Raw genomic sequence first — 26,371 nt, 5'->3', positions numbered from 1 at the left:
GTACAACCCCAGTCTGAAGACTGGCCAAACAATGCACTGCAGAGATGAGTGTGTTCCTCCGCACAGCTAAGAAATTGGATAAGTAGGGGAAGGACAACTCTAGCTGTGCCCAAAGGTGGCTATGTATCACAGGGCCACCTGCCCTGCAGGATGTCCACACCTTTGTGAGACTGCATGTTGAGGGAAGGAAAAGCAAAGCCACTGAAGGAGAGATGTCAGCTGTATTGTAAATCAAGTCATTAATCATTCTGCTCCACATTATAGCACTAGGACTAGGAGAGATCTTGCCCCCAGCTAGCATTTTAGAGCATCTTAACCCCATCCAGCGGATGCAGAATTGCACACTGTGAAGAACTATCACCTAATCCCAACTCCTGAAGTTGGTCTGAGGATCTTGCACAGCATAACCTGGTCATATAGGGAGCAGATTCAATAAAACAACAGTGTGTGTAGCAGCTTAGCAAATACGGCCAACTATTGTAAGCAGCGTATTTTAACTTAGGTTTAGATATGCTGTCAGGAAATAACATAATCAAAAGCCAGCAAGGGTGAGAAGATGAAAAAGAAAGAGAAGGGCCAAGGTACTCTTTGGCAGGGGTGAGAAAGCAAGGTTATTTACAAAACAGCCAGTGGATATGTTTCTTTCTTATTTGGAATAAGAAAAACTAAACTATCTACTGCTAATACAAAGTTGTCTTATGTTACCTGTGATATTTTAATAATATACAATTACTTCTTATAGAATAAGATAGAAAAAATAAAAATAAGGGTTGTGCTCCGGGCAGACTTCCCTTGGCAGTGAATTCAGGTTCATGTGGAAGCTCTCACTTGCAGATGCTTCCAAAACTTCCCCTTAACATTTAATCTTCAAACTTAAGACCCTTTTCCCTAGCAATTCAGCTACCTGCTGTATCTTTCGAGGTAATATTTTAGGTTTAAATTTAAATATTTATTCTCTTGACTTACCATTATTTCCTCTCATTTATTATTCATAACCACAAGTTTCATACATTCCCTACCAATCTTAACACACAACCAACCCCTGCTCTATCTGCATGGACTATTCTTCATCGGACAGCATTTTTGAAACCTGGAGTACAACTCCTTGCATGCACTGCTGAGAGCCCCATTTTCCTGGGGCAGGTCCACACACTCCTTTCCACGCACGGGCGAGGGAGCCCCCACCTCTGTCGGCAAGAGCTTCTCCACACAGCATGCAGTGATGGCAGAGAGGAATCAGAGTGGCAGGGACACTGCTGTGGTGCTGAGTCCTTCAGCAAGACTCACTACCTCTTGCACAGCACTGCCCTCATGCAAGACCTGAAGCTCCAGGTTTAAGAGCATATTAAAGGTTCAGAAGGAGACTTAGGAAGAGAGCTGAGAGCAAGATTTCTTATGAAACAGTTTCATCTAAAAGCAAAATTAAACAGAATAGATTTCTGATGCAATACGTTCCCCCAAATGTCTTGGCAGAAATCTTCCTCTTCTGGCTGGTGCTAGACCTGCAGGGGTGAGTCTGCTCCAGGGCTCGTGACCACAAACCGAAAGGCAGTCCCACAGCAGCAAGCTCTGCCCTGCAGCCAAACCAGGGAGTTGCTTGTAGCTGTTCCATGAAATGGGTTGCCTTTGTCCAGCTATTAGCAGCAAAATCAGAAAAAAAACCCCTCTATTTCAGGGAGCAGTCAAAGGGTCAGGGGGTTCTGGCTTGCCAGAAACCTAAAAGAAATATTTTCAGCCTGAGCGAGATTGACACCAACATTTTCTTCTTCTTTTTTTCCTATGAAATGACAAGTGAACCAGAAGCCTTGTTTTTAGCCATCTCTACTCAGGAGTGAAATTACAACAGCCGCAAATGCTTTTCAAGTGCCTCAGTGAAGTATTAAACTTGCTCCTTCCTTTCTATTTTTGCCCACGCGTGCATGCATTGTCAGCCTCCCTCCATCTCTGGAATGGCAAGGTTTTAAGTAATCTTGAAGCAGAAAGACATAAAACATATTTGCCCTAGACCTCCATCGTTTTTATAACAGAGCAGCAGACACGGGCCACGCTGAGGACCAGATCATTGTGCTGCAAAGACACACCCAATTACTGGCACAGCCAGCAGGGCAGAAGGGGCTGTATCACATCCCAGGCAGTGAGTTACGACCCCAAAGAGCAGGGCTTTTCTTCCCCCTTGAGTGTTGATATAGACAGCATGCTCTGGCCAGGGGTTGATGTCTCTGCAGGGCTGGACACTGCAAATGCTCTGCAGGACAAGGGCCCAGCTACAAGCCTGGGGAAGCAGCGGTGAGGAGCTCTGCAAGGTGAGGGCTGAAGGCCTTTCCATCGCCTCCACACACGCAGCTGCAGTACCCCTGTCGTGTCCTGGCTTAGATTTTTACAGTGATAGGATCAAGAAAAAGGAAAAAAGGAGGGCTCTTTTGTGAAGGCTGAACACACACACGCACACACACACACACACACACCAGCTTTACAGAAGTGTTTCGCTCTCTAGCTGTGCATTCCCATCATGCTCACGCAGCCTAATACTGACTTCTCATTTGTAAATAAAAAAAGGATTTGAAACAAAACAATCTAATTACAGAATAAATATTTAGCTTGAAATGAGCAGACAGACATTCAAAACCATTTCTGACATGACAGATGATCTGAAAGGAGCTGTGCTGCGGGCATTGTATGCTGCTCAAACCCAATTTAAAAATACATGGCATAGTAGCAAAAATAGACATGACCCTAAGCACAAACATCGCCTCTCAGACAAACATCTCCTGTAAAATGCCAATGGTGATTTATATGGCAGCTGAACCCAGAGGCACTGGGGAAGTCACCCACCTCCCTGTGTACTACCATGATAAACCTATGGAAAGTTAACTACAGCAACACACATGCTCACGCAACAGGGGGTGCCTGGCTGTTGCAATTTTGGAACAACAAACAAAGTCTCAGTCTTTCCTGAAAACCTAGGGAAAAATATCATCCCCCCTTCATATGTGAACAGACCTTCAACTCTTGGCATGCAGGAGAGAGAGCCAAAATGACTCTTCCAACCTTTGTCATAGTTAAATTATTGTGACATTCAAATGACAGGTGAGAGCCAGATAGTGAAGGAAGAATAACCTTTTCACCTTTAAAACACTGGAGAGTGCACATCTAAGCATTCGCACCCTGGAGATGCTGAAGAGGGGGGAGATGCAGAAGCAGCAGCATTTCCTATCAGCTCTGGCTCCAAGCCCAGTATATTTTGCTTGGAGATGGGCTTACCCTAAAAAGCTTTGGCTTAACACCCCCAGGGCTCCTGCAGTGGTTTTGAGATCACAGTGGAGGGGGATGGAGGTAGTGAGCCCAATGTTGGCCACAGGGGACGGGAAAAAAGCCACTTGGGGGCCACATACCACTTGCATGAGGGAAACTACCTCCAGCTCCTAACTGTTTCTGAGTAGCCAGAGCCTGTGCTGGGTCTCTCTGGGAGCCAAGGGGTGTGACAGGATGTGTATATGGCTCCACACGGGAAATAGGGAGCAAACACAGTTATAGGGCATGATCTGGCACTGCCTAGAGATAAATGTATGAGAGACTACATCACTGTAGGACGCCTTTGCAGATCCATCATGCTTCATGCACAGAAAAACAGTGAGGCATTTACTGGGTTAGATATAGAAGCAAAATCTTAAAGGCAGTAGCTCTGGGACATGAATAAGCAAATCAAACAGTACTAGCAAGTTGCTATGCCCACATCTTAGGAAAGACATTAACTGAGCAATGCAGTATCTCTGCAAGGTCATCCTGTCATCTAACAACCCACATGTTTTGATATCAGAAATTTATAAAAGTGCAGCGATGGCAATAAAACTTGTACATTAATGGTTCCTTGCAGAAATGTTCTTTATACCATAAATACTAATAAATTCAACTTGAAATGTGAAATACTAGCACTATTTTTCAGACAGAAATGAAGAGCAAGATGCACCAAGCAGGTATTTGGGAAAGAAGATGCTACGCACCTTCAGAGGATGCAACCACAGCTCCAGGAGGAGGGAGGGGTGGGCTGTCTGTGACCCTTTCAGAGTTCTCTTCAGTACTTCTGCACTGATCCACCCAGGCCTCCAGCCACTTCCCCTTGCCTATCACTGAGTCAAACAGGGCCCTCTGCTCTCCTGTCCCTCAGACTTGGGATAAAAACCCTGATACGTCCACAGAGTGTCCTCCTCCCACTTCCTCCAGAAATGCCCCATTGCCAGGTCACCATCCCCGGTGCATGGCAGAGCTGCCCTTCCCAACAGCACCCTGTCAGGCTCACCAATCAGGAGACCTTCAGCTCTGTGAGAACATGATTTCTCTCAAATGTAGGACACAGGGGATAAGACCTCCAAGGACAAACAAATAATCGTCAGAACTGCACCAGGCTTACGTATCGTGTCTGGGAGTAGCATCATACTAAATAGTCTGTGCATTCTTAGGTGAGCCCTTTTACTCTTTTTTCAGTATTAGGACCACACTGACAATCCTTTGGTCATCCAAATTTCCTGTCCAGGGCCTTGATCTGCTTGCATGAAGCAGCTGTAACCAGGCCACCTGTAAGCCAGATCTCAGCCTTGTTTCAGAAGTCCCAGGTTTGCTGTTCTTCACTGGTCATTGACTGTTGCAAGGCCAGAGGGCAGCAGAGTGATGAGGGGAATCCACAGTTCCACTCATCCCCGATAAAACCATGGACTTCCCTAGTGATGCAGTGCAGCTCTGGCTCTGGAAATAGTCCTCCTGGACTGGAGAGCAAGCAGATGATCAGGATATCATAGACGCAGGTGCCTTACTATGGTTTTAGGAGTTAAGGGCTGATAACTCCCCACGGAGGCCTCCCCAAACCATTTTCACAGAAACAGTAGGAGGAGAAAAGAGATGTAAAATGAAGGGGAACGATAAATTCTCCAGGTACAGGAATCCTAGAAACATCAAGATCATGACTGTCCCTTTAGATAACACACAGCTCCACAGTGCTCAGAGGGCACTGCTGAGTCCTGTTGCTACAGCCAGACAACGTGCGCACAGCTGAATAAAAAGTGAGAAAGGAAAGTTTGTGTCTTGAGAGGCAGGCTAGACCCAGCTCTATGGGCCCTATTTTCTCCTTTTAATTTTATCCACATGAAAAGATTATTAAACTACCCCCAAAAATATCTCCTGCTTTTCTGCTTTTTCTACCTTGGATCATCCGGTTTGCTCATGCTTCATCATTCCCTTTGATCATTCCTCTGGGCACACTCATGAAATGTAGTTTGCCTGACTTCAACTATGAAAAGCACACTTTAAAAGCACTCCTGTTTCCCCCAAAGCCGACAGTGAAATCAGGGCCATAATGAGGCTGAAAGAAATATTGCTGCTGGCTTAGGGCACGTTAGGACTTTGCCCCATGAGGATTGCCTAGCTGCCAGAATACAGATGTGAAGTGTTTGAAAAGAATGACTCTCACTCTGCAGCACTCCCTGAGCATCCACAAACCAAAGAGCAAAATAGTTAGGGCAGCGTAACAGAGCTTGAAGCTAGGGATCTGATTATACACAGTGCAGAAGAGAGGCAGTTCACCCATAGCCTGTTCTGTCTCCTCTGGCGACTTTCATCATATTTTGGACACAGATGCTTAGACTCAGTGGTGATAAGCAATCTAGAAACACAGGGCCCCAGGAAATGCATAGCTGCAGTTGCAGGGAGGGAAGGGAGTGGATGCATGTGAGCGTAAATCTGAGATTAACAAAAATTCCAGGGTTCACGCTAGGGAGGTGGTTTACTAGCACCCAGCTATTTTTCCAAGATGTACTCCCTCAGCCAGGTATCCTCAGCCTTCATGGTGCCTGTTAGGATGCTGCCATCCTGCTTGTTCCACTCACAGTGTAGAGAAGCAGAGGCACCATCTGCTCCCTGTCAGCCTTGACTACACTAGGGGACACAAAACAATACAAGGGCACCAAAGAATTAATTTGTGTCCTGGAGGCCTGGTCTTCCCATAGAGACATGTGTCTAATCCTGTTGCGCATCTGCCCCACCTGCAAGCAAAGCTGGATGGGGTTCACATGGATGAACCCAGCAACATAGTAGCTGCATCCTGGCATTGCACTGTGGCTGCTCAGGACTTGTCCCAGGCTGCCCAGAGCATTCGTGCTATCAGCTGCTGGCCCCTGGCAGGGAGCAACTTAGAGGCAGAGCGAGCAGGGTGGAAGGAATTTGCTGAAACCTTTCCTGCAGCTGTTTTCCTTGCTAGGAGACAACAAAAAGCATATGAGGAGGAACGCACAGCTAAGGTGGTTTTCACAGGACCTCATCATTCTTGCCAACACATTTCACTTATGGTAGCAAGGCTTTATGAAAATGGCCATCAGTGTCCTGCAAGCAGGACATGGACACATGCATATCCTGCTCACTAGCAACGGGGAAGGCTCCAGAGAGATTTTTTTTTCCCCTCCGCAAAATGATGGATTTTTTGCCCACTTGGTGGGAAGGGAAGAATTGTCTTCTTCCAATAAAATAAATTGAAGAAGTCTTGCTGCTCATCCCCAAACACAATTAAAATGTTTGAAATACTTTACCATCTCAATGAGAAAGAAGCATTTAAATGTGGGCAAAGAATGAAAACTTATGAACAAAAATATTCTTATGCAGTTTAAAATTCTGATGATTCATCCTTAGCCCCTTACTGACAAATCCAACTAAAATCTTCCTACAGGGCTTCTCACCTGTCACGTCCCTGGACTTCCAACTATTTCTCAGTAGGCCTAGCGAGGCTCCTCCAGTCTTGAAGGGTGGGTGTTGGTATTTAATTTTAGGCATCCAAATTAGAAATCATTGGACAGTGCTGCGCTCATAAAGGTCAAAGTCTGTTAATAGCTCAAGCTTTTGTCAGGGGACAAAAAGTCTACATTTAGCCTGTGCAGTGACATGGGGCAAAGCCCATAGCTGACAGTACACAGTTAGGCTATGCCTCAAAAGTAAGGAAGAAAGCCTAGGAACAAATGGCATGAATTCATGGAGCAGAATGAAGATTCCTCATTTTTCCCTTCCACCTGCAGTCACTCTTACTCTTGCTTCTCTCGTTGCTTATCAGAAATGTTGCACTTTTGATGATTTTAATAAACAAACAGATAAAAGTAATGATTTCCTAGTTCTATTATGGTGTTTTGTAGACCATGAAACACACAGGAATTTCATGTGATCCCACTGATCACCAAACCACTCCTGGAAGCAGATACATTCATGCTGTTGATAAGACACAATCTGCCCTGTGACCCAAGAAGGCAATGTGATCTTCCTCCTCCAAACCACAGACATCATGGGAAAGCAGACACTCTTTCTCCCTGATTTCATGCTTGAAAGTAGGATTCTGCAAAAACGTAGGTAGAGGTTTCCTTCCTTCTATGCACTGGCTCAAATCCATCCCTTCCAATTACCAGTTTGTGCCTTTCTATAAACTAAATAATTTTCAGGAAAGGAGAAGAAAAATACGCAAAGCAACTCTTTTCTGTAGGGATGAGTCACCTCTGCTAAGAGAAAATCTCCACTGCTTACTACAATGGCATACTATACCATGCGGCTTACAAGTTGCAGCAGGTTTTCTGCAGGTACCGGGATGCTCCAGCTCATACACCTACCTCAGGGGTTTACATGACCCTGTCCAGTGCCGAAAACACTGGGCTGCTGCTTTGAACTGTCCAGATGATCACAGCTACTGGGATCCGAACAGACTTGGCCAGGTACAAACAAGTACCATCCTGTCATGCACAGCCTTTCCCTGGAGCAAAATTTAGCCTTGCACTCCCTATTTCTGAGGGCATTGCTCCTCAGTGAAATAGTGTGCAAAGATATCGAGAAGTGGCAAGCTTCAAACTCAACTCAGAAAGGCCATAAAAGCACCAGTTTCAGATAGGAAAAGCAGAAGGCCTGAAATCCTGTTGTTGACGTAATTTATAATCTTCATTATTATTAAGATTTCCTTACAACCACTGCCCCCCCCCCAAGTAGCTTCTCCCACTCCCTGAGATGCCTTTTACTATCCAGTCTGAGAAATTCTGGTGAACCAGTCCTCAATCAGGGAGGCAGATATGAATGGGTAAAACAGAGCTCAGAGATCTGGACCACTGGAGAAACCTTTCCTGGCTTTAAGTGCCCTTTTCCTGTCTGACTTGGTGCGAGGATGTTGCTTGCACGCCACGGCAAGAAAGTAGAACTGGTCCCACAGTTCTCAGATAATGGCAGGAAACAACAACTTGGCATCGTTAACACAGATTTACAAAAAAGTCCCTGCTACTTACTCATGTGGGTGTTGACAGGTCCTGACTCCTTATGAGTATGTAATGTCACTAATGAGTATGTGGGAATGGCATGTTTTACTCATAACTCTGAAGTTAGTCCATGTACTTGCTTCTTTCAGATCAAACCTATTTAAAAGACTAGGACTGAACAGATATTTTGCACACCCATCAAATCTCTCGGTCCAGCCTCCACCTTCATAGCAAATAATTCTCTCAACAATAATAGGACCTGGATCTTAATTAGAAATGAGTTGGCTTTGCAGGGCTAACAAGAAAAACCTTTGTCACTAGACTCAGCAGCTATCATCACCATTCCTTCAGGGATGACTTTTACTCAGTTTGACCCTGATTAGTATCTTAGACTCTCTCCAGACCTCTGTGACTACACTAACTCTCAGCTGGTTTCACTGCCAGTCACACTGTGGCATTAACGATGAGTGAGGATGGATCAGATCCACTCCCACGCCACTAACAAAACACCCAGCCCACAAAGGAGAAATATTATCCTGGGTCACAGTCTAGGAGCCAGCTCAGTCCTCACACCCCAGGGCAAGTTAGCAAGTTTGGCAGCTACCAGCTTTTTCTTGACCCCTTTTATTAATCTAAACTGAACTCTTCATTTAGCCCCACTGGGATATAGGCATGGAGCTTCCTACCATCAGCAGAAAGCTTTGGGTAGGATCCCTGCAGTTTTTCCTTTTTCCTTTCTCACCCCAAAAACTGTGGAGCCATGCAGAAACATGAAACCTGTCCACATTGCTCCAGGCTGAGCAGAAAACCCTCCCCAGCCCCAAGTGCTCAGGACACTGTCTACAGCAGCTCTTCACTGGGGGGGAGACCAACCTCTGTGCTTAGAAAAAGCAGGACCCAGACGACAGCCAGCAGCTGTCTCACCCACGTGAGCTGCACTTGGCCAATTCCAAGAGATATTTATGGAGAGCAAATTCTCTTCGTACAGAAGCAGCAAAATCAAAGTGCACTGGGGAAAAAATAAAAATAAAATAAAATAAAAAGGCACTCATGTTTTTATTGCAAAGCCAGGGCTCCCAGCCTCCTAGCCTGTGGGGACAGTGACATCTTTGTAAAATAAAGGAGGATCGCAGTGCCCTGCAACAGTAGGGCTCCAGATAGGTACAAAGGCTATTTCAATAAAAATGTAAACACGCAAGATCTGTTGTTGTTGAAGAGCTCTACGAAATCAGTGATTTCTGAGTGGAGTTTGGCTGAAGAGTGCTGGTGCTATAAAAAGCAAAGTGACTTTGTGCTTTGATGCTTCCTCCTGACACACAAAAAGGTGATTTGTGATTCAAAAGATGAGGAATTTATCATCAAAAAGAGCTGGGACAGAGCTCAGTGTTTACACGTGGAAGAACAAGACAGACTCCAAGAGCAGATATATTTATACCCATCCATTAATAAAAGAAGCCAAGTCAACCATACCTTTGTGCTAAAGTTAGAGCACAGCACTCAGCATGTCCTTAAAAAGGCAAGAAAGTTTCCGCAAACTGGGACAGCTGCTCTCTGTGCTGGCTTTGCACATCTCCTCTCCCACACGTGCACAGACTCCCAGCATGAGTGTTTTGCACTAGAAAAGGAACCAAACGCTGTAAGATTTCTCCAAGCAAAAAGACTGACTCCAAACTTCTGGTCATGGAATAATGGCCATTGCCCCTTAGGAGCCAAACGGTCCCTCCTCTACCTCCAGAAATCAGCAGAAGCAGTCTGTGTGTTCCTTGAAGTAAAAGGCCCTCTTCAGCCCAGTGCTTCAAACGCAGTACCTTGTTTGGTTCCCCAGACCTTAGGGCTCACACAGACCAGAAGCCTTCGCCTTGGTTAGAGGAAAAAGAGATAAGGACACACTAGTCTCAGCCTATTTGGGCTAGTTGCACAGATCAGGATTGGGTTTGTGGGACCATCTCTATCAGCCACCAGAGGGAAGACTACAAGCACCTGTAAGTTACGTTGCTGCTACAGGGTTGGTGCAACTCACGTGAAATGCGAATATCCAGTAGACAGTCTATCCTTGATAAAGCTAGCAATAGGGCTGCCCTGCATGAGTCTCTGGAAGCTCCTGGATTAGGATTCAGCATTTAAAAGTACTTTGGTAATAATTTGCAGTAAGCCCCTCAACCCACAGAGAAAGCTAGAGCTGTCTGGTTTCAATTCCTGAACACTAGGGCTTGTTATAAGATTGTTCGATAGGAAAGCTCTAGAAAAGCCAGATCCTTGTTCCTGACTAGATATTTCTAGTAAGCAACTGACTCTCAAGCAAAATAGAGGAGCTCCTGTTGTCATTTCTCCATTTCCCCTCACTCTGTCTCACACACACACACGCACACATCCACAGGGCTCCAATCCTTGAGCTGTTCTTGAAGCTCTTCTGCAAACCTACTCCCAGTTCATTCTGAACTGCAGGAGCCAGTACTGGACATGTTATGTCCAAAGTGATCACACCAATGGGTCTTCAGACAAACCAATCACAACAGTAAGAAATATGTCTTGCCTGAATCAAAGTTAAATATATGATAGGCTTCCTTCTCTACACCCCCACAAAATAAAAGCAAGTAGCAAACAATAGCCACTGAGGAGAAGGGAACAGAGGGCTGCAGGAAAACACAAGAGGCCAAGAACTATCTGTCACTTCCCAGTGAGCGGTTAAGCTGTTGGTACTCAAGAGCACAATTTTCTTCTAATCTTGTGCTGAAAGTGCTACATTTCTATGAATTTCAGCAACCTTTGAGCAGGACATGGGACTAGGTAACTTCCACATGTACCTTCCAACCCCAATTATTCTATTTTGTAATTTTAGGCATAAAGACAGAAAGCAAGCATATAGCCACGAACCCACCTCCCCTAGCCAGTTGCTGAGCACTCCCATTGGGATAGGATGCTCAACTCCGTCCCTGAGCCAGTATAGTCAATAGTAGGTCAGCAGCAAAAAATGAAGAACAGATCAGCCTAGCCACTGCCCTAGTGATCAGGGCTCCTTCCTTAGCATTAAGGGGATAAGAATCACATCCTCTGATTAAGTTTATCACTGCCAGACTAAGACATAACATTAGCAGTCACATTAGCCTTGCCCTTAAGCTCTTCTACAAATTCAACTTGAATTCATAAGTAATTTCAATATAGTTCAAGTGACATTTTCCAGCAAATGCATCATTTATTGACTAAAATCCCATCATGAAGGTTGCCTAACACAGCTGCATAGCACATTTTTGCTTAGCAATCGTATTGGTACACCTAGTGCTTGCATCAAGCCCTATTACCTAGGGTTCATGTCCAGTTTGTTACCCAAATCCTTTTCAGAGCCACTTCCTGGCATGATGCAGCTGCGTGGCTCGTTGGGAGCAGCCCTCAGTCTTTCTGGATGCTACCTACATATACTGAAATATGAACTGTGGCTTGCAATCAGCTATAATTGGCTCATATGACTTACCTTTATTATTTATCAGTTTATATACATTACTATTATTTACAGTTTATAGAAGGGAAATGCACTAAATTAGCAGCCTTCCTTTCACTGACTGACTGGCAATCTATTAAAAAATAACAACACTACTGCCTTCCACTGACAAGGTCTGTTTTTGGTAAGCCTATGTTGAGCAATGCAATAATGTTACAAGTCTTTTAAGGACTTATTAGCCAAATCCAGGATCAGCCACTTTATTACTTTGCCTTGAAACAGAGGTAGGCTGTAATCCCTTTGTTTTATTTTTGAGTAGGCTGCCACATTACCATTCTACTGGTGTAGCGGAACTTCTTTCCAAGACCTCTCACAGCTTTGCCAATTCAGAGATTAACCAGCTCTTCTACAACAATTATTCAGCCCTGATTTACAGGCACCTAATTTTAGCAGTTACTGTTGAACATCCTCTAGAGCTGTTAGAATGAAATGAGTATCATCTGACAGAAACACATTGCAGCTCTTTTGTAAATACAGAGAAGTAATGCTTATGGAGTGTGTGCCTTCCTGCATCGTTATCGAACAAGCCTACCATCCGAGGACAAACATTATCACATCCCTTTTGTTCCTGGTATCTTGCATTTTCAAAAACAATAAAAAGTCCTGCACTGGTCTTAACTGTATTAGGCGTATTTCACTGTATGATTTTGCTCAGTTATCAGTTTCCATGATTACTTGCAATTTGCCCAAAGGGATTTATTATTTATGTTATTTTTAGGATCATTTCCATGGAAAAGGCATCTGATTACATATAAACATATATTTGCATGACATCATTCACTGAGAATCTCAAAGCACATTGTAGAATATGAATGAGCTTCTGCTTGTCTTCAGAGGTATTCCTTTTTTAGATAGAACAACAGAAACAGTGACTAAAAGACTTGTCTAAACTCCCAGAGCAAAATTATGCAGGACACAAACATTGACTTCCAGTTTTGTGTGTGTTAACTACTAAGCCTGTGCTAACACAGGCATAACAGAAAACGTTGATGATTCCATACTGTGCAATAGTTGCCCCTCTTTCTACAGGAGCAGGTTCAAATAGAGATTAGGCTCGAAGAAATACAGACTTCCTATTACATACAAAACAAATGGCCCTTTTCTGCTCATAAACAGCAACACGAAAGGATGGCAAAGAAAGCAGTGAAGGGCATGGAGAGCTCAGTGTATGAACAGACAAGGCTGAAATTTTGCCTGCATGACTAGCCAGCGCTTCACCTTTTGTCACCTCTTAGAATGAGCCCAAAGATGGGATCTTCTTCAAGCCAGCTTCCCTTCTTTGCACTTTAACTGGCAGGGAGATGCACCAGTGAAATTCATGCAGAACACTGAAAAACAGACAACACAGCAGAGGAGACAGCAGACTGGTGTTTCTCTCTTTTATTTAAAAACAGTGCTTCATTACCATTTGCAAAGGGTTAGGAAGGGTTTTCCCCCCTTGCTTAGAGTTTATAAAAGCCAGCAACATGATCAATAATTTATACACATGGATAGTAATACAAAAAAAGGAATAAAAGCTAAAGATCTAACTACTCCGACCTTCACAATTCCAGCTACTTGATAATAATAGGAATAACCCAATGAATACTGTATGGTCTGAAAGCTACTATACAATATGATACTTAACAAGGGAGGGCAGGAAGTTAGAGGCTGTCACAAAGCCCTGGGATGCAGATACTGCTTCTCCAGAGTCAGCAAGGAAATGGGACCCTGGGCAAGCAGCGAGGGCGTCCTAGGAAATGATCCAAGGGAAGGGAACGCATCCCCAGGGGGAGGCATCCTGTTCCCCGACGGTACCTGGCAACGGGAGGTGCTGGGGAGACTGCGTGAAGGGGCAAGTCCGTCGCTGCCTTTGGAGGTTCCGTGACGTTGTAGCCTTGCACTGAAAATCTCCAAGTCTCAAGTAGATCAGCCTGTGAGGTCAGTAAATACTCCACCAGCTCCGTATCGCTCTACAGCCCTGGTTCTCATTTGCTATCAGCCCCAGGTTTTAGCTCCAGCTATTTACAAGCAGGATTTATCATATTTAAAAAAAAAAGAAAGAAAAATGAAAAAACCCAAAACAAATCATATCCCCTGGGGTAAAAGAGGATTATTTCGTCACTTGGTAATGCAGCCAAATCAAGCTGCCAAAACTACAACACGCTCTCACACACAAAATACTGTGAACAAAAAAAAAAAAAAGGAAAAAAAAAAAAGAAAAACATGACCAAAACTGAGACTACTTATGTGGGAGGCCTGATTTCTGTAAGGAATTCACTCCTCAGGGAAGCAACAAATCCCTTCACCAACAGAGAACTGGGAATCTGGCAAGAGATTTATCAGCGACTTCAGGGGTGTGGGGGAATCAATCCTAAGATTAACTGTAATATTGCTGACTGCTAGACAAACAAATATTTGAGTGGACGGCTTTATACACCAGCAATCTCCTGGCAAAATCAGGCAAGATTTCTGGCTGATGTTCTTATTCTGCCACCAGTCAAGTGGTCATGTGGGAAGCAGGCTTTAGCTGCCATTTCCTGCATAAGTTTGAATCAGCTGCAGCCTGTTACTGAGAGGATGATGACCGCAAGTGATTTCAGACACTAGTAGAAAGTTGCCTTCCACAGTTAGCAGTGGCATGAGACATGTGAAGTCCCGTTTAGCCTGTGATCTATGTGTGCGCTGCAAAGAGATGGGGGCTATACTGTGAACTCCTGACTAGAGGAAAGTGTACCAGGGAGGAAGCCCAGAGCCTACTTGGAAAGTGCCCCGTTTCACACTGGCAATCAGATTTCTGCTTGCCTTGTTGACTGGAGTTTTCATCGCAGAAGAGAAGTTTATGGGGGTTGCAGGGAGGGAAGGGCAATCACTAAGGTGAGGGTGGAGGGAAGGGGCTTTTCAGACATTAACATCACCAAAAATAGTGTTTTATGCAACAAAGAATCAAGTCTCACTGGTGTATACTACAAAATGTTCAACATTTTTCAAGAGCATAACATAATAAAAACACAAAGAAGTTTACACTGGATGTTCACTTGTTCACTAGGTTGTTTTCCCCCCCCCCTCCTATTTTAAAACAGTGCAAACAGGTAACACACTTTTAAAATCACCCTTCTGCACCAAGGACAGCATTCCTTTGATCCTGCCAGACTAGAGGGTCTCGCACAGCAGGCTATTTGCTCAGCTGCCTACATGGTTTCTCTTTGGAGCTAGACTCAGTAAAAGCACTCCCCAGAGCTGTTTTTTCCTCCCCCCCCCCCCCCCCCCACTGAATTTCTAAGTGCTCCCCAAACCTGTTCTCCACTTGGACTCCTTCTTAGGGGCTGGTTTGGGAAGATACAGATAGGGAAGAGATGGGGGGGAAAATGTGTATTCCCCACTTCTGAAACTGGAACTGACACCATGGCAGCCAGCATCTCTTTTCAGAATGCACAAGATGGGCTATAAAATAGTGTTAGTAATCGTTTCACAACTAGCACTTGAGACACTACTCATACAACCATCCTTAACTCTTGTGGTACACTTCACATTCAAAAACCTCAAAGCGGGTGACAAAAGGAGATAAATTATCTTCACTTTATGGACAAGGAAGTGAGGTCTAGAAAAGTGAAATGACTGCTTCAAGGTCATCTTTGAGAATCACTGGTAAGCGTCCAGAACAAAACACAGGTATCCAGCTCCTGAGCTTGTACTCCTTCTCACTGGGCAATTCCCCTGTCTCTCAGACATTAACAAAGCCAAGCCTTAACTATTTTAAAAAATGGCTTTGTCTACCTAAACTCTTCATTACACAGGATCCACATAATGGCTTAACCTGGGAACCGCTGGCTATGGAGGCTGATACAAAGCTCCCTGTTGTCTCCAAGTCCAGTCAAAGCTCTTCTTAGAAAAGCTATCCCAGCTACAACAGTGCAGCCTCCCTAACATGGGGACAGTTACCATGCTGGGTACCAACAGAATTTACTCCTAGTGGTGGATATGTCGTACCAGTAGAAGTCTTCTTTATACCAGCACAACTGTACCCACAACAAAAGATGGACCAGCAGATTAAAAAAAAAAAAGAAGAAGAAAGAATGAACGAACCCTAGGTATTCAATCCAAAATTATATCAGTAAAATATTGTGTGCTGGTCAGGCCTATTACAAGACAGTGCAAACGACAACACTTAAAACTATAAAGATATTTCTTCATCTTTTCCTCTACAGAAAGAGGAATTCCTGGATACTATCAGACTAGAAGGTCATAACAGCAAGCTATTTGCCAAATTGCCTGCATAGTTTCCCTTTGAAAGCCAAGTCCTGGTTTGTGAGGGACTCTTGACCCTGACCCATCTCAGGGACAAGCATTAGCTGCTCTCAGTCAAATAAACCAGGGCCTAGTTCAATTCATTAAACATAATTCATTTTGCATAGGGAGATATAGGCTTTGTCCTCACATCTTCAAAAGATAGATATACCCAAGGCTTGGCTACTCTGGATGAATCTCAAGCCACTTCATTAAATATCTGAGCGGAATCAGAGCTCTTGTTTACCAAGCAGGAAGAAAAGCTGCAGAGCTACCCGCCATGGCACAAAATTCACTTGAGAAACCTTGCTGCAAAATTCCAGCTAGTGTAAAAGTTTTGGGGAGGTCTTGCATTCCAGAAACCTGGGATTAGCATGCCACCTCCGGCACCCAGTGGTGCAAACAGATCAGCTTCCCTTAAGCAAATCGCTGCTGAGAATAGGAAGAAGGGATATTGGAGAGCTCACTCAGCAGGGGTCTTGCAGCATTAACCACGGAGTTGAGACACCAGCTGGTTAATGCACTGGAGAAGCCTGTCAGGGAGCGTTAGTGATCAAAGCATGCCGTGCTCTGATACAGGAGGAATCAGGCTGGATGGTTTGGAGCAGCTATTACTCAGAGATGATACAGCAGGGGACTAGGGTCCCATAAAGACTGAGTGCTTCTGCACTATACCCCTCTGACCCTCAATATTCAGATGGGCTGAAACTGCCATGCACAGACACTGCTCAGAAGCAGAAATGGGGCTGGCCTTCCTACTTCCAGAGGCAAAGGTCGGGGGGGAATTGCAGGCTGCACTGTGTTGGTACGGGAGGGCACTCGGAGAGAGAGACCAGCTTTCTGGGAGCTGCAGTCAGAACCAGCTGAACTGAAACGTAGGAAAGGGGCAGAGAGGCCACTGGCTGCCACTGCTGGGCTCTGCAAATTGTTCCTCAGTCTCTCAGCCTGAAGACCCCTGGCATGAGTAATTCCTTCTCCCTGAGAACAAGGGAAGAGATGGCCTCACTTTCAGCCCCCCTGCCCCAAATGTGGGTAGCACAAGTCCAGTAGAGGCTTTTGCTGCATCTCAGCTCCAGAAATCTCCTGGCTGCCCTGTGGTGGAAATGGCTCTCCTTGAATATGACCGTTTCTACCACAAATCCTCCCTCCCCTCCCCTGACTTCAAAAGTAAAAGCCCCCAAATGCCCTAGTCCCCCTCATTTCCTAGATTTTGTGAAAGTCCCAACACCCTGCTCCCCCTCCCAGTTTTCAATCTAACTAAAATATTTATATACAAACAACAAAAAAAATTGTCATAAAAGCAACAAACCAAACTTTGGCTTGGAAAAAAAAATAAAATCAACAATAAAACCAGAAGAAAAAAAAAGTGGCCAACAGGCTGGCAGTTTGGTGTCCCCTTGTTCTAGCTATTCCTCCAGCGAATCAATAGCTTCAGGGTCTCTAGCTTAACTAATGGCTTCCCCATCCTTCCAATTTGAGGTGCCTCCTCTCAGCTGGGCACAGAGAGGCTACGAGGCTAGCTGTATCATTGGGAAAGAGCTAAAAACACATGGTTGTGCATGGCTGGGCCAGAGCACCTCCCCTAAGAGCTCTCCCTGTCGATATTGGTTAGTGTTAAATGCAGGATTAAATGCAATGTTTCCTATTCTGGTATCAGCCTTTGATGGCAAAGATGGCATACAGCAGGTATTAGAAAGGCTGCACCAAAAATCCCAAGCAGTCTTTCTTTGGGTAGAAAGCTCACCCCAGTACCAATCAAGAGAGTCAAGACAGCTTAATAAAGTTGTACTTCTCTGTTTCTCTAACACAGGGTTAAGAGACAGCTTAAGAGCACCTGCCTCTGATCACCAGGGTTGCTAGGAGCACTGTAAGAGCCAACAGCTGAATGGCAGGTCTGGAGAGCTGCAACTCCCTACCACAGTACTACTCACACAGTAATCTAAAAAGGCCAATTTTGCAAAACAGCCAAGTCACTGTTCATGAGAGCAGAAGGGAGATGGTCTTGGAAGGTGTGGAGCCCTCTTTAACAGTTTCTCTGCTTCAAAATCTTGTAATATGTAGTGTCAAATGTGGACCCAGCAGTCCAGGTGCATATCTTTCCTCAATACTGAAAGGCTAAGCAAAATGAACCCAGGGGCTCCAAGATGACTGTGTAAGGGCCTTAAATAGCTTGTGGTGGGAAATTCCTATGAATTCATAGCTTGTACAAATTGCTTCTGCCTCCTCCCAAACTCCTGAGCTAAACAAAACTACTTTAGGATCACGTTTGGATACAAAAGATCCTCTTCCCCCACACAAACCAATGTGTTTGCCCCTCAGCAGCTTATATATGACTTTTCTTTCACTCATAATATCTGAAAAAGATTATTTGCAGCAATGCCTAAGTAGTTCAGCATGAACAGGAGGAGAGACCCTGCACACGGGATCTCGGTGCCTGAGCATGGCACTGACGCATGGTTCCTCAGCTAGCTTTCTTCCTCATCAAGGCTGCACACGTTTCACCTCTGCAGTTTTAACCACTTACTGTCCACAACAGAAGTACTCTCTGCAATACTGCATTACATCTCATTACATTTGTCACTCCTCAAGTAGAGAAAGAAAAAGGACAGCAAGAAAGAAAGATCTTGAAAAGGAGGAAGTAAAACTAAGATAATTACAGACCACCAGCAATGGACAATAATCAGCTAGAGTAAGTTGGGGAGGGGAGGGGCAGAAGATCATCAAAACTTCATTTCAAAGTCTTGTCCCCTATACAGCAGATAACAGCCGAAGTCTTTGGGCAGGTTGAGGGTATCTTCTCTCGCCAAGTCTCAATTCCTGACACTGTCCCAAACCTGTGCACATCAGATGATTATAAAAAACAGGGAAAGTCTCTGCATTCCTTTTTCCAAATGCAAATAACTATTCTGAACTATTTCCCACCAGCATTTAGATCCCAGCCACAGCCAAAGTGTGCTTCCTTCTGCAGATCAGAAACACAGCACGTGGAGACTTCTCCCTCATGTCCTCCTGTCTCACAGGCACCAAGCATCAGACCCAGGGAAGTAACTCTGTCTGCATATTCCTGATTAATTGCATGATATCATTTTTTAACAGCATTCCTTATCACTAATCGCCTTTTCCGTGATTGGTAAGATAAGCTATGCACCAACATACAGACACGGAAATGCATTATTTTTACCACAGTTAAAAAAAAAACAAAACAAAAAACAAAACAAAAAAGCACAATCTTTGGAACAAAAGAATTAAAGGCAGAAATTTAAAGGAAAAAAATACATATTCAAAGAACATAGTGAGGTATAAAAAAGTATTTTCTCTTTTGTTTTTTGTTTTTCCTCCTCGTCTTGCTATAGAGTTCCTCTACTAGTAAATATTGCAATAGCCAGGCCTCATGAACTGGGGGGGCTGTCCCACTTGCAGGGGGCTCACGTCACTTCAGTAGGGGGCAAATCGGCTGTAGCCACCTCGGTATAAACTCGCCTGTAGAAATTAAACAAGAAAAGAAGCAGTTGTTAGGAAGTGAACCAGGAAGAAACATTCAGGACAGCGCCGGAATGCTCACAGAAGGACTGAGGGATGTGTCCTAGCACTGACCCACTACCATCAGCATGTCTAAGAAGCAACAGAGAGATCTTTGCCTGTAAAATCACAGGCATGGCTCAGGACATGCTCATAGCCTGGGGATGAAGTTTGGTGAGTCCCAGTCAAAAGGATACCAGAGATGGTATTCATTAATCCAAATATCTGAGCCAGTTGTCTAGTCTGCCTTTATTAGACAGCAGAGACTGACATGTCTAGGAAGCTCTTCACCTCACCCTAAAGCAGAGGCTAAAATAGATATGATGACCTGGTATCCTAGAAATACCTGATTTTCCTCCGTTGACCTTAAAGGGAATCCACGTGATGAGCTGAGACTCAGAGATTCTACATTGCAGACATCTATATATAGGTGTCTTTTTCACTGAACACATTTGCATTCCAGTCTTTGTAACAAAGGTACTGCATCAGCTACAAGCAGATGGGCAAGCACGTGTTTTCAGCAAGCTACTCCACTCCCCTCTGATGGCTACATACTTCAGTCCTGCCCTTGTGTAACTACTCCTGGCAGGCAGGATACTGTACCTTTCCACTTACTGAAACCAAGTAGAACAGCTTTGCTGCAAGATGTCATGAGAACAACTTATTCCTTTACTTCCAAGAATTGGTTTCTCAACATGTAACAGACTTTAAAGTTAATGAAAATGCAACAGAGGATGTTCTGCATCTCCAACCACTGCTGATTCTTGCTATAATCATCTCCTTGATACAGCTATACTGATCCACCACAACATTCTGGCTCCTGACACTTCCTGTCATCCTTCTCCCATCTCCTTTGTACTAGGATACACCAAGGCCAAGTGCTAACTGGTCTCCTATAGCCTGGCTCCTTTCCTCAAGAGCATAGACACAGACACATAAATGCAGAGCAACTGGGAAACCAGCACTACAGCTAAGGACCTCCTCCCTAAAGAAAAAAGTATTTGTGGATGAAGTTTCAGCACCTGATATGTAGTGAGCAGCTGTACCCCAGGCTGAGAACGAGAAACAGCAATGAAAAAGAAAATCCCACTTACCACAGCGCCAACTCCGTAGCTAGCGGCAGGGGCAAGGGCATGGTAAGGATCTGCTGTGTACACCCTGCCATAACTGAAGAGAGGGAGAAAAGATAAAAAAAAAAAAAAAAAAAAAAAAAAAAGTCACTTCAGAGGGGCAGAGAAGCAGCTGTTTGACCTCAGGAAATGGGAGAAGCAGCATGCCCTTCTACACAGATGTATGCATACATACACACACACGCATGCAGACAGCCCCTCTAAAAAGATAATCTACAGGCATACTGCCATGCATTGTATGAGACAGGCAGAGAACAGCCTGCAAGGGGGTATGTGGCAGAACCCATGATCTCAACCTGTAGGAAAGTGTAGGAAAGAGGCTGTCACTTTTCACATGATACTTTGTGCATCCCTTACCTTGAGTTATGCAGTTTGGGAGAACAGTGACTGCTGGTGCTAGCGCTACTGGCATGGTAACTGCTCTAAATAGAAAGCAGTGGGGGATTCTCCAGAATGAGAAGGGAGTATAAACTTTAATGCTCTCACATGCACTAGGCTTAAAATGTGGGCTTACTGCATAGGAGATGGAAAATCTTAAGGTAAGCACTCTGATGATGATAATCCTCTGCATTTATACAGTTAAAGCATCTTGAAGTATTGCACGAGCTAAGCAATTTTCACTTCACGGATGGGGAGAAAAATGCACCCAGTCATTAAATGACCTGCCCAGGGTCACAGAGCAAGGAGCTGGCAATGCAAACCACGTCTCTTGGCTTTGAGGCCATAACCACACTGTGCCTCCTTTGGGTAAAGAATCACAAGGATAAGGAAGAGACCAGGATTTGTGCCAGCTCACATATACCCAAGGCTAATACTGCCCAGGAGCAGAGAGACAAATCGTGCATTCAAGTCTTTCCGTGTCAGGTTGTGCATGCATGTGTGCACATGCGAATGCAAGTAAGACAAAGAAACAGGGAAAGAAGTAGAAGTATTGTGATGGATCAATGCTCCTTGAATTCCTGAGCACAGCAAGCTAGTCCCCGTGGGCACCTCTCCCTTACATACCCATCGCTGTAAGCTGCTGCAGCGGCTGCAGCGGCCGTGGCTGCTGTTGCAGTAGCAGGCTGTGCATATCTGTAGGCTGCATATCCACCCTGCAGGAGAGAAGAGAACTGACTTTACGGATACCTGCCCATCCACACAGAGATAAAAAAGCAACAATAAAAAAAACCCACACACATCACAAGGAGAGGAAATGTTTCAAACTGCATCAGCTCCCATGTCACATCTATCACAAGCATGGCCACTAACCCATGCATCTTCCATTGCTCAGCAGGGCTAGGGTGTCTCTCCCATCACCCTGTCTAGCAGAAGTAATTAACAGAAGCAAGTCTGAGCCTGGTTACTTCCCAGTAGGAAATTAAATTTGGCATGGAGGAAGATAAAAACAGAAGAAAGCTGAAATCTTGTATCTAACATTATTTCTGTGTTCCTTTCCTCTTATACTGCAAAAATAAGAGGTGGCACTTTTTCTGTCAAGTGTATATTTTAGAAAGGGGATCATTCATAGAAACTCCTGCTTTTCCTTCTCTCTCTCTCTCTCTCTTTAAAATAAATAAATAAATAAAAAAAAAAGGCGCGCCTAGGAGACCCCCAAAGGCTGGAATTTCATTTGGCTCAGATGCATAAAAATACCAATAGCCAGAGAAGCCCAAAAATGATAAGGAAAAGATGGTCAGAGAATACAATCTCTGGTGGTCTCAGAGCTGCCAAGAAGCAAAGTAACAGCAATACCAGCCTGAACATCATCCCCTTCTTCCACATAAGGGGGGAACATGTTGGGGAAAATCAGGTCACAGCAGCCTGTATCACTGCTGCATTTCTACCTACGCTACACCTGTATGAATAAAGGGAACACTTTTAAAATACGGTTACACTGATAAGAGACAGTTACTAAAAACAGTTATAGCCAAGTTTGCAAAATGTGAATCCTGACCCAAAGGACGACTTGTGAATCTCCTACTGTAATTCCTACAAATAGTTCTGGGACAGATGGTTCTAACACACACAGCCTTGTACACCTCAATACACAGCAATAATGGGAGACAGGCATGCCCCCTCTCCAAATAGAGGCAAAGGCTGTGCGGTAGTCAGGAAAGTAGAGGTTAGATTTTTTTTAAAAAAATCTATGATTCTAAACACTTACGGTTAACTCTACAGAGGGTGGGGGAAATAGTAAATGAACCACGGCTTTAATTGGCCAGAATCACACAGGGCCATAAACAACACCAGAAAACTCCATATTGCTTCTGGCTTTTTTGTTTGTTTCTTTTTTTTTTTTTTTTTTTTTGACATTTTAGAGCTTGAAAGACCAGAAGGCAGCCTTATGCTCTTCACCTCCAGAATCAGCTCAGAATAACTCTACTGCTTCTTGTCTATAGGTACATTCAACCAAAAGATCTAAGAATACAAGATAGTAGACAATACTGTGTCTACTACAGGATTCCATGTCTGTTTAGTAGTGCTCAGCTTTGGGCTAGTTAGGTTTTAAAATAGAAAGAATGGCTTTAACTTAATTGTATTGCCTTACTAGAGCGCATGCTCACGAAGGGTAACATGCTATCGAAAACAAACCTGATGATGATGTCCTACTGTGGAGTAGAGGAATTTACAGAACTTTCAATCTTCTAGTTATCAAAAGAGTGAGAAACACAGAGTCTTCATCTCTGAAACATCACCACGTTGCCTGAAAGAGGTATTGCAGCACATTTTGTCCCTCCTATTCTTACCTAGCAATTTCAGTTCCTGCATTTCAGATCAATGGTCTGGGGAGGTTTAGTTTGTTTTTAGCATTATATCATTGTGCCACAATTACCACTATCTCCAAAACACGACAGAGAGATGAACAAGGTGCAACCTTAATTCAAACCAAATTCTTGATCAGCAAATTCAAACAAAACCTCATACCAATGCTGTTGCAGTTCTTCCTTAAGTTTTTAAGCTTCCCGAAACCTTGATGTGGTCTATCACTTGGGCATGGAATAGAATACATTTTGCACCTGTCACTATTCTATGCAGGGCAGACTGCTTTATCACATGCCCAGAATCCCACTTGGCCTTATGCTTACAAGCCACATTTGAGATCAAAGCTGTATTAAATGTGACTGGCATATACTCTAACCATGACAGCAAGATGCAGTTTGAAACCAGAGAGGGTTATCATATAATTTTCTTTTAACTTAATTTTCTTGTAAAGGAAAACAAAAAAAAAGAAAAAAAGAAAAGAAAAAGAAAAAAGAAAAGAAGGGTTGGAATCAGGTGTGGGAAGGGGAATGGCGTAACATTTATTAATCAAAATTAAAAACTAAGCATGCTGACATCTGGAGCTAGAACAACCAGCAAAGTCACCACGTTCAGACTCATATTGGCTAGTTCTATCCATCCCAGCATTCTCTTGGGACAGCAGTTCGCCCTAGGCTCTACCACAAGCTCAGTGAAGTACACAGCCTCAAGTACTAGAGCGTGCAGCCACAACAACCTGCTATTACGGAAACAGTCAGTCACCACTGGAGTTAACATTCCAACCTTAATGGTCCCCACAGCCTCCCTCCCTCGCCCCCCAAAATGGCTCCCACCCTAACCCTGTCCCACACCACAATGTTAATAATTATAACAAGCAATAACCCATCTGTTATATCAGAGAAGGGAACAGAGACTCCACTGAGAGATTTAGAGTGGGATGTTAACATTTCTTTAGTCAACTGCACAACAAACAAAAACAGGAGAAATAATTCATTGGAGAAATGAAGTTAAGAAATAGCTGACGTGTATTGCTTTTTTCCATGCACTGATGCAAACTACTGCTGGTTAAAAAAAATGTCACGGGATATAGGTACACACACAGGCAGACTCGCTCAGTTCAAAGCGGTCTGCAAACTCTACTTGTGTGTACTTTAAATAAAATCAAAAATGGGGATTATAATGGCCATGGTACTTTCCTGTCATAGGAGCAATGAGTGTGGACAGCTTGGGGAATTCTGACAGAGAGATGTAGTATTTAGCATGACCAACAGGTCCAATAACAACAAAACAGGGTGAAGGACAGAGGAGGAAAGTTCCAATTTTTTTTTCCGGTTTTAAAAGCTTTCAGCAAGCTCTGGGAACCGTACAGAGCAAAGCAGATGCTGTGCAGATTGCCTTACCCAGCAGACGCTACTGTTCTCCATAACCCAGGACCCACATATAATTCCATCAATGCCCATCTAAAGCCCTACTCAGCTTGTCCAATGCACCAGTATTTTCTCCTGCTATTCTTGTTCACACACAACTTTATCTGGAATGCAAAGCTCACCCATCACCTCAGCTACAAGGCCCTATTATCCCTAGTGATTTCTGATGCCACTCACTTCATGTACTGTAGGAAATATAACTGTATCAGAGTAGGGCATCTTCAACAAACATGGGTATTCATGTTTCCCAATAATAGAAAACAAAAATAGAAAAAAAGCCCTTGTTAGCTGCTCCACACTCCTCCAGTGCTACAGCCAGACTGCAACAGAAGACACCATCAAGTGGCACAGTCCCTGAAACCCAGGACAGATGTGCAAGCTCCCACTCCATTTATTTAACTAAAGGGATTCCATGGTGACAGGTTTATCCATCTAAATTCTGTTTTTAAAATCTTTAGCCTTGCCTCAGAAGAGATGAGTGTGTCTGAGTTTCTTGTGAAATGCTATGTCAGAGACACCTCTACCAATGAGACAGTTCAGTTCTCTTGAACTTGAGGAGGAAATACAGAAACTAAGGAAAAGGCTAATGCATTTTTACCAGGCAATAATAAGCAACCAAAATGACTGCCTAAATCAAGATCAGTTCTCTCTAGTACAGTCTTTTGGATCGTTTCAGGAGCAAATGAGATGAATACAGCTCTAAGTGCTGCTTATTTAAATTCTATTTCTCTTGATACATTGCCAGTGTTGTTGGAGCTGTGTTGAGCCCCTTGTCCTGTATTAATTTCTACAGAGGCTGAACCTACAGATTTTGTTTTGCCAAACAACTGGATTTGCTCACGTGCTCACAACCCCCAAATTTCCAATTACTCTTCTGTGATGTTATCATTGGCTCAGCAATAAAAATATATTTTTAATTCCTTCTTTAACATTAAATGTTGGCCTTTTCAGTATTGTGTTATCTCGGGGAATATAGGACAAACATGGCAAAACAACATCATGGGAAGCTGAAACCCCACCCAAAGCAGTGCTCCAATTACTGCAGCTGTTAGCATAGGAAAATGATCACTTTAAGACTATGTGGTTCAGCTCAAAGTGAGTCAGTCTTCTCTTCCACTCTTCAGGTCCATTACGTGATCAATCCAATGATAACGTGAAGAAATCCAAGACTACATCTTACTGTTTCAATGTATCCTACGGTCATAAGCCTCCCTTTTCTTCTTTTCTTGCTGCCTTAGGCACACAAAGTGTGTCGCTGGCATTTTTTACTTAGAAGAGCCTTTATGCCACCAGAACATAGGCATTTCCATGCCCTTGGAAAAATATAAAACTCACATTACCAGTTATGTACATTTGGCCACCGGCTAGATTGAGGCGTATGTCCCAATTTTAGGATCGTTTATTTGTCTGACCTAGAATGCATCTTTTCTACCCCTAAATTGCCCTATAAAGTAAGTTTAGAAGCAGAAAGGGCTAGAACTGTTTCCAATATTTCTGTAGTAGAAGGGTGGCATATGTGCACCAGGAATG

At 43.9% G+C, this 26,371-nt stretch overlaps 1 protein-coding gene across 7 annotated transcripts in view; it reads right to left on the bottom strand.

Moving 5' to 3' along the window:
- Positions 1-19,253: 19,253 nt before the first annotated feature.
- RBFOX2 (RNA binding fox-1 homolog 2) overlaps positions 19,254-26,371 on the bottom strand; it is a 170,413-nt gene continuing 163,295 nt past the window's right edge. For 6 of the 7 annotated variants that reach the window (XM_062588751.1, XM_062588742.1, XM_062588761.1 and 3 more), the window contains 3 exons: positions 21,678-21,766; positions 20,637-20,709; positions 19,254-19,503 (listed from right to left, as the gene is read on the bottom strand). In XM_062588751.1, coding sequence (XP_062444735.1) covers positions 19,459-19,503; positions 20,637-20,709; positions 21,678-21,766 — 207 coding nt within the window. In that variant the 3' untranslated portion in view covers positions 19,254-19,458. Of the gene's footprint in view, positions 19,504-20,636; positions 20,710-21,677; positions 21,767-26,371 lie in introns of those variants that run through there. The other variant, XM_062588780.1, reaches the window with a different exon arrangement.

Source organism: Rhea pennata, chromosome 1 (assembly GCF_028389875.1).
Source record: "Rhea pennata isolate bPtePen1 chromosome 1, bPtePen1.pri, whole genome shotgun sequence".
NCBI lineage: Eukaryota > Metazoa > Chordata > Aves > Rheiformes > Rheidae > Rhea > Rhea pennata.
This window is presented reverse-complemented; position numbering and strand designations above follow the sequence as displayed.